Source organism: Bison bison, unplaced genomic scaffold, assembly GCF_000754665.1.
Source record: "Bison bison bison isolate TAMUID 2011002044 unplaced genomic scaffold, Bison_UMD1.0 scf7180017864229, whole genome shotgun sequence".
NCBI classification, from domain to species: Eukaryota; Metazoa; Chordata; class Mammalia; order Artiodactyla; family Bovidae; genus Bison; species Bison bison.
In genome coordinates this window covers 751,423-759,914 of record NW_011494801.1, presented here as the reverse complement: position 1 = coordinate 759,914, position 8,492 = coordinate 751,423, and the positions used below count along the sequence as shown (strand labels likewise).

General features: G+C 45.1%; 1 protein-coding gene across 2 annotated transcripts in view; it reads left to right on the top strand.

Annotated features, from left to right (window-relative positions):
* The window catches only part of GPA33 (glycoprotein A33 (transmembrane)), a 58,634-nt gene that overhangs the window by 12,776 nt on the left and 37,366 nt on the right, over positions 1–8,492 (top strand). For both annotated transcript variants that reach the window (XM_010845993.1, XM_010845992.1), the window contains exon 2: positions 6,768–6,922. In XM_010845993.1, coding sequence (XP_010844295.1) covers positions 6,768–6,922 — 155 coding nt within the window. The remainder of the gene's footprint in view (positions 1–6,767; positions 6,923–8,492) is intronic.

Below are 8,492 nucleotides of genomic sequence, written 5' to 3'. Positions count from 1 at the left end.
CAGAGTCAGACATGACCAAGTGGCTAAGCGCATGCAGACACACACACACACACACACACACACACGCACGCACGCGCACACGCACACGCACACGCATAGTGCCTTCAGTCAGTGATGGGATTTTAGTATTGAGACAGCCAGTGGAGAATATATTTGACTTGGAGGTAAAGTTCAGTTGCTCCTCAAACCACTCCACCTTGGCAACACTCAGGTGTCGGGGTCCAGCCCCGGTGGATCCAGGGAATTCGAAGCGGGGACGGCGCTGGCGAGGATCAGGAAACAACTGCTTAATTAAACGTTAATTAAGGGTATAAAGAGTAATAGAATAAGGATAGCTCAATGAGGAAATTCAGTGGAGAAAAGAGGCTGAATAATTCAGCCAGAAGGTAAGAGAAAGAACGACATGGTGAGACCAAGTTTCGGTGAACAAGGCCCGCACTTTATTTTCCAAAGTAGTTTTTATACCTTAAGTTATGCATAGAGGATAATGGGGGAAGGGGTAGAGTCATGCAGTAAGCCAGGCTTTCTTCCTGCAAACTTATCATATGCAAAAGTTTAGGTGATTTGCATCATCTTCTGGCCCGGAGACCTTTTCCTCTAAAGGTGATTATTCTAAAGTCAGGCGCCAGCCTCCAAAAACCATTAGATAAAGTTGCATTCCTACAGAGCAAAGGTGTGGTGGGCTATAACAAGAAAAAGAATTAACTCAAGGGTCCCAGGTTACAAACATTAAAGCTACTATTTACACCAATTATATTAATCAATACACTGCCAGGGACACAGCAGGTAAGGGATATGGAGACTTAGCAGCAAATATTGGCCCAACAAGTGAAAATCCCTTCAGCAATACAATTTCTAATCAATCTTTTGACTGCTCAAAGGAATCTGTATTTAGACAGTTTAGCACATCTCATGCCTCTCACAGTTTGGAGGCTCTGAGCAATCACATGTGGCCGGAAAAACCTATTCAGGCAGGCTAGAGGACTTCCAAGGGAGTTTGTAGGTTGAAACACTGTCACACCCAGGAATTATTAACTGGAGCTGTAAGCTAACTCTTTTTTCAGAGAGAGGTAGTGGGGGACAGGTGAAAGCACAAAGCAGAAAGTAGGCAGACTCTAGTTTTGGGGGTAGATTGCTCGAGAATTTCCAGGGAGACTCTTGAGGCTTGATCCCGCCTTTGCGTATGCCAAGCCTCCTTCCTCATGACCTTTGCCAGGGGTGGAGCTCGCTCCCTGCATTCAGGTTTTTTTCCCATATCCCTAACCCTAACTGTTGAGCTTGTCTCTGTTCCCAGAGCACCCTCTCTGCCCAGGGCACCAACTGTCACACTTGGAACCCGCCTCCTTCCTTGGGTTCTTCCTCTCCTGGCAGTCAGTGCCCTTTGGGCGGCTTCCTTGCTCTCTGCCCTGTGAGTCAGGGATGCCATAAACACCCGGCATAGGCAGAACATGGCGACAGACAGACGCTCAGACAGACAGACAGACAGACAGACAGTGTAGCGGTGGAGGGCAGAGCCCCCGGTGAGAGCTCACTGCTCCACTCCTGCCCACCGGCTGCTCTCTTTCTGCACACTCGGGCACAGGTGCCTCTTGCTGTGGGCAAGCCTAGTCCTCCACCTTTGCCCATACCCACCCAGGCAGTGGTCGTGCTCCATAGGCTTCTCCTCTTTTTTTTTTTTTTTAAGGAGTCACTTCTTTTCTAGGAGCTCCATCCCTATGACCTAGGAGCCTGCTCAAATCTCTCCATCTTCCATTCCAGAGGGGATGAAACAGACTTTCTCAAGATCTTTCATAGCCTTCTATCTGCAGCTTTCCCATTTCTCTGTGTTAGGCAAGCTCCCTGACAAAACAGTCCATCCCCACTTCTTTGCTTCCTTATTTCCTACTTGACTTGTAGAAATGTAACTCAGTTTTATGGTTGTAAGAGTACCACATGTCTGCTGCAGAATGTTTGGAAAATAAAAATACACAAAGAAGAAATCCAGAATCCAGAGATAACTGCTATTAATTCTATACTTTGGTATATTTTCTTTTAAAATTTACTTTCTGTGACTCTGTGGAAGTGAGATACTGTTATATGCACAGTTATGCACCCTGCTTTACTCTCTTGTATACACAAGTTCAACAACATGAACTGAGTCCCTTGGGAGCTATTTCAAGTCCCATCATCTCAGTAAGGCTTTCCATTAAAATCCTTCTTCTGGATCCAAACGCAGTCCTTCTCCTCTCTCCCCACCTCCATCCCTTCACACTTCCCTCCTTAACACTTGCACTAAACACTTACTTAGGCTTTGTTAGGATGCTGGCTGACAGTGACTTCTAACTTCTTCCTGGGCAGGGAATACAAACCACTCAACAAACAAGGTCTTATTAGCACCCAGCTCTGTGTAGACACCTTGGGGGTGGGAACTGGCAAGTGATGAGTACAAGAGAAGTCTGAGACACACACCCTGCTAGAAGGAGCTGCCATGTGATGAGGGGAGGCAGCCTGCACACGTAGACCCACAGTGACACGATAATGATGTGTGTGGGACACAAGCTCCCTGGAGCAGTTCAGCAAAGCCGGTAAGGGCTGAGACGGTCCTGGTGGATTCCCCAAGAAGGTAGGGGCATGAACATGCCTCTGATCATTTTCTCAGTGCCTTGCACTAAACTAGGGCCTTAGGAAAAATTCATTAAATTGACTGGAGTATATAGATTCCTAAAGATCTTTGTTGAAAAAAGGCTTCCACAAATGTCCATTGAGTTCTAACCCCTCCTCCCCATCTCTCCATCTCTCCTTCCCCAGCTGTCATTCTGAGAGCCTGCAGGGGTCATGTCCACCTTGGGGGACAGGACAAACCAACACGCACGTGCATGTATGAGCTGCACCCCTTGCCCTAGAGACCAGCACTTTCTCACTGTAAGAGCTCCATCTATCTAGTCCTAAGGCATGATGGGTCCCTTCTGGCCTCCAGCACACGTCCTCCCTAAGACTGTGGTTTCTCTGTGCAAATGGATTTTCCTAAGTGGAGGCATTACTGCCAGTTTCCCAAGGGTTCCCATAATGTGCTATGTACGCCTCAAGCAGCCGGGTTCCATCAAGCATTTCATTAGCCTCCTTGGATGTATTGCTTTCTAGTTAGCTCTCAAGAGACCGTTTATTATCTTCTTAACAAACCTTAATTATTTACAAGCAATTCTGGAGGCCTCAAGCTGAGTCTTCACACCCCAGTCACTTAGGGAGTTTCAGTGACCTTTACCATTTCCACCTGGGGCCACCTGCAGACTTGGTGTCCCCTCTCTGGGGCTCCTTTGGTTATTTATTTGATTTTTTTTTTTTTTTTTACATCTTCTAGCAACTAAGTTTCTCTGGTTGTGAATCCTACCTATCTTTTAAACTTAAGTTCTTCGTAACTCATTCATTTTGTTGGCAAAAGGCACTTAATTGAGTATTTCCTACGTATTAGGCACTTTGTTGAGCCCTGAGAATATGAAAATGAAAGAAGCACAGTGTAGCAGAGGAGAAGACATGACAATATAGAATGTGGACACAGCTCTTGCTTATCTGCCAGGGTAAAGGTTGTGCATACTAAAATGTTGTCATCCAACCCTCACAGCCTTGAGTTAGGTAGTATAATTAACCTCGTTTTATAGTCAAGGAATCTGAGGTACAGAGAAGTTAATTAAGTTGTGCAAGGTTGCGCTGCTAGGAAAACTAAGGATGAGGATGCCGGCCTGGGCAGTTGGCTTCAGTGGCTGTGCTTTTGGCCACTCTGCCACGTTGTGTGACAACCTTTCACGAGAGAGCACTAGGATGAAGGCACGCGTGGGTGGTGCTTGTGGCACAAAATTCTGAGATTTTCATTCCTACTTTGCAGGTGAAAGCACCTACTCTCCCAATTTGTATACCTTGGGAAGGTCAACATATCCCTGAACTATTTATTAGTTTTTAACACCTTATGGTGAATTAGCTTAGACAGATGATCTTCATCAATATCGGAAGAGCCCAGCCTTGGAAAAAAAAGAAAGGAGAGCAGCAGGGAGGAGGAAAGAAAGAATACTTCTGGAGCAGGAGAGACACAGCTGTTAGGAGCAACAGGATGTGCGAGTGGCAACGACTGGGGAGAGGGTGGCATCTTCTTTCCAGTCACCCAGAACATGCCCAGTGTAGACCTATACAAAAAGTAGAAAGGGAGGTTGTTGGAAAGCTCTAGAAACCAACTTCTCCACTCCCTAGTGTTCTGATTATAGATTAGATATCCTCACCCGGTGCTTTTCCCTCATCCACTGCGTAGGATGCAAAGATTCCATAGAATGTGTGTCACAGTAAGCCTATGGGAAGAGGTGAAAGGAACTGGACTTATTACAGTTTATTACAGAACTAGGAATGAGAAAGCTGGTGATTACAAACATCAGAAACCTCTGAGTTTATGATGGGAGGCTATTAAGAAGTTAAGCCAGATGTCTTTGTTGCCAGTAATGTCAGAACAAGAGGATACTCACTGAAGTCAGCGAGAAGGATTTAGATTAGCTATGGAGGATTCCCAGTGATGGCTGTTGGCATGAAGTGCTTAAACATAGGATAAATTCTCATCTAGGATTATGGAAAATGTAAGTGTGCCTTAGGGCACAGGATTGGCCTTTAAAAATCCTTCTCAGGTTTACAAATAACATTAAATAGCACTCTATATTTGTTCAATATATTTTCCCTTTCTTTATGAGTTCTTACTCATCCATTCATTTCAGTCTCTTCTCTCACTCACATAAAATGACTTAAACTTGCTGTTATTATGATCTTTAAAAGTGATCTATTCTTTTTAAATTATTTAACTTACTTACTTTTCGCTGCACTGAGTCTCGGTTGCTGCTCTTGGGCTTTTCTCTAGTTGCGGTGATAAGGGCTCCTCTCTAGTTGCGGTGCATGGGCTTCTCATTGTGGTGGCTTCTCTAATTGCAGAGCATGGGTTCTAGCGTGCATAGGCTTAGTTGCCCCGCCATATGCGGAATCTTCTTAGACCAGGGATTGAACTCATATCCCCTGCATTGACAGGCAGATTCTTAACCATTGGACCACCAGGGAAGCCGCTTGATCTATTCTTTAGTATAGTCATTAGTAATTATTATTTATTTACAATAGTTCATCCATGGTGATGGTGATGGTTTTTCTTGTGATTAATTTCTAATTAAGGATGCACCTCAACAAAAGATTATGAGATGAAAAAGTAGAAGTTATTCAATATGAATATATATATATATAGAACACACACATATGTAATGTAACTGTCATATATTAAGCACTGATTATGGGTCAAGATGGAGAAGGCAATGGCACCCCACTCCAGTACTCTTTCCTGGAAAATCCCATGGATGGAGGAGCCTGGTGGGCTGCAGTCTATGGGGTCGCTAAGAGTCGGACACGACTGAGCGACTTCACTTTCACTTTTTCACTTTCATGCATTGGAGAAGGAAATGGCAACCCACTCCAGTGTTCTTGCCCGGAGAATCCCAGGGACAGGCGAGCCTGGTGTGCTGCCGTCTATGGGATCACACAGAGTCGGACACGACTGACATGACTTAGCAGAAGCAGCAGCATGGGTCAGGAATCATTCTAAACAAAGTACACATTTCATGTTATTTAATTTTCAAACAACCCTTTTTTCAAGCAAGGACTCTGGCACAGAGGGCTTAAGTAAGTTGCTCAAGGCTACACATTTAACAGATAAAGGAACTGGAATTCCAAAGAGGCATTCTAGCTCTGAAGCCTGTGCATTTAAACTCAGTGCTATGCTACCCTTACAGGCACACCGAATCTACACCGACATACAGAGCAATTCCTCCTAAGGAAGACCTGAGGGCTGATCAAAGTTACTACATACAGAAGGGCAACATAGAAATGAGTAGGAAACACAGAGATGTTGTATCCATGGGAACCCAACCCCTAACACAGAAACCAATAAGGAGGGTTATTGCTGATGGGCCCAAGTATGGACTTGCCCACCTGAGAAACAGCATAAAAATCAGCAGTTCAAAGGGCACCCAGACTCTATGGGAAAGAAATCCATTTACTAGAGCTTCAGCCAAATGGGCGTCTCTCACACTGCAGTTACAGGCCGACTCAGATTCAGGGGGAGGGGACACAGACCCCAGGTATCTATGGGGGAGAGTCAATGTCACATGGTAAGAATGTATGTGATGAGAGATGCTAGTGTGACCACACTCTTTTTCTCACCGTTTTCTTTTTTTCTGATAAACTTATATAGAATAAATGCTCCTGGGAGTACCCTCTCTCTCTTTACCTTAACTTAATCTTATTCAAATTTATCATATATAAGTGCTCCATAAATATGTATTAAATATTGAGTGAATTATCATCACAACAAAAAAAGATGGGGGGAAATATTTATTGAGTGTGTTCTATGTGCCAGGCATTAAGCAAAACATTTTCATGTTATCTCATTTAATTCTCCAAACAGTTCTGAAAAGTATTAATGTCCCTTTTTCTGGATGAGAGCTGAGGCTAAGAAAAGTTCACACAATGCCTAAAGGGAGGGGTGGGGCTGAGGCTCAAAGCCAGGCTTTTGCCCACCACACAAGCCGCTTGACTTTATTGAGATGCTGCAGGACGGGGACAGGGTGAACCAAGGTATACGTGTTTGTCTTCACCCAAGGCTTGGAGGAGAATAGCCGGTGTGCCATGGCCAAGATCGCAGTTGTAGTGTGGTTGGAGGAGATCCAGTGGATAGTGAGTGGGTATGCCATGTCATTTTCTTCCTGCTTTCTTTCCAGTCTGGGTGACTGTCCACGGCATCTTTGTGGAAACCCCAAAGGATGTTCTTCGGGCTGCGAGGGGGAAAAATGTTACCCTTCCATGCTCCTACCAGACTTCCTCCCCCAACCGAGAAGGATTTATCCAGTGGGACAAGCTTCTAAGGAGTCATACGGTAAGGATCCTTAAAATGCTGGGAGCATGCATATAGGACTGAGTATGACCTGACCATAGAGCAGCAGTTCCCAACCTTTTTGGCACCAGGGACCTATTTTGTGAAAGACTGTTTTTCCAGGGACCGGGGGGTGGGAGGTGGTTTGGGGATGACTCAAGACATTACATTTATTGTGCACTTTATTTGTATTATTATTAAATTCTGATATACAATGAAATAATTATACAACTCATCATCATGAGAATCAGTGGAAGCCCTGAGCTTATTTTCCAGAAACTGATCTGACAGGAGGCAGAGCTCAGGTGGTAATGCGAGTGATGGGAGCAGCTGTACACACAGATGAAGCTTTGCTCGCTTGCCTGCCTCTCATCTCCTGCTGTGTGGCCCGGCTCCTCACAGGCCAAGGACCAGTACCGGCCTGTGACCTGGAGGCTGGGGACTCCTGTCTTAGAGGACACGCACTACAAAACCTTTCAATACAAGTTAGACAGACTAAACCTCGTTAACGCCCAGGCTGGGCTGGGTGGGGAAGGAGCAGTGAATGTCGGACCCAGGGAGGGCTGTACTGTGCCATCTCTAGTTTGAAAGAGTTACCTTCCCTCAAACATCTTTCTCTCATCCAGTCTCAAGGGACCTTTACTGTATCATTTGAGTCAGTCATCACTTTTGATTAACACAGAGCTCTCCCAGAGACCAAATTTTGTTGTAGCTTTTTTTCCTTCCTGCTTGGGTTCTTTCAGGGAGTATGGGGAGATTTTATTTTCTATTTTGGAATAGATAGTAATCCTATGGTCCAAAAATTAAAACATCATGAAGAAGTACATTGATAAGTCTCATTCCCATCCTTGCCAATCTTGTCCCATCCCTGCCCCAGTTTCCATACCCTAATCCCCTTATCTCCTCTTTCTCCCAGACAAGGCTAATTTTCACTGCTACTGGTTCTTTGGGGGCCGCATTTACTCTAATTTATTGGTATTTCTGCCACAATCATTCGGTACTGTGAATACCACTTTTGGCTAAGATCTGGTTTCTTGTGTTTCCTTCCAATGGTTCTTTATGCCAGTTCAGAAAATGTATATGTTCATATACACGAAAATACATCTGCTTTCCACCCTAGAATCCCAGTCCCCTATTCCCCTCACTAGAGGTGTGTGTGTGTGTGTGTGTGTGTGTGTATGAGTGTGTGAGTGTGTGTGCTCAGTAGTGTCCAACTCTTTGCAACCCCATGGACTGGAGCCTGGCAGGCTCCTCGTCCATGGAATTTTCCAGGCAAGAATGCTTAAGTGTGTTGCCATTTCCTACTCCAGTGGATCTCCCCAACCCAGGGGTAGAACCTGGTCTCTTACATCTTCTGCATCATCAGGTGGATTATCGGTGGGATTCTTCCCACTGCAGTACCTGGGAAGCCCACTAGAGGCAGCAGCTATTCCCAGGTTTTGGGGTGGCCTTCTCCTGCTCCAAAGTCACTGCAGACGGTGACTGCAGCCACGAGATTAAAAGACACTTACTCCTTGGAAGGAAAGTTATGACCAACCTGGATAGCATATTCAAAAGCAGAGACATCACTTTG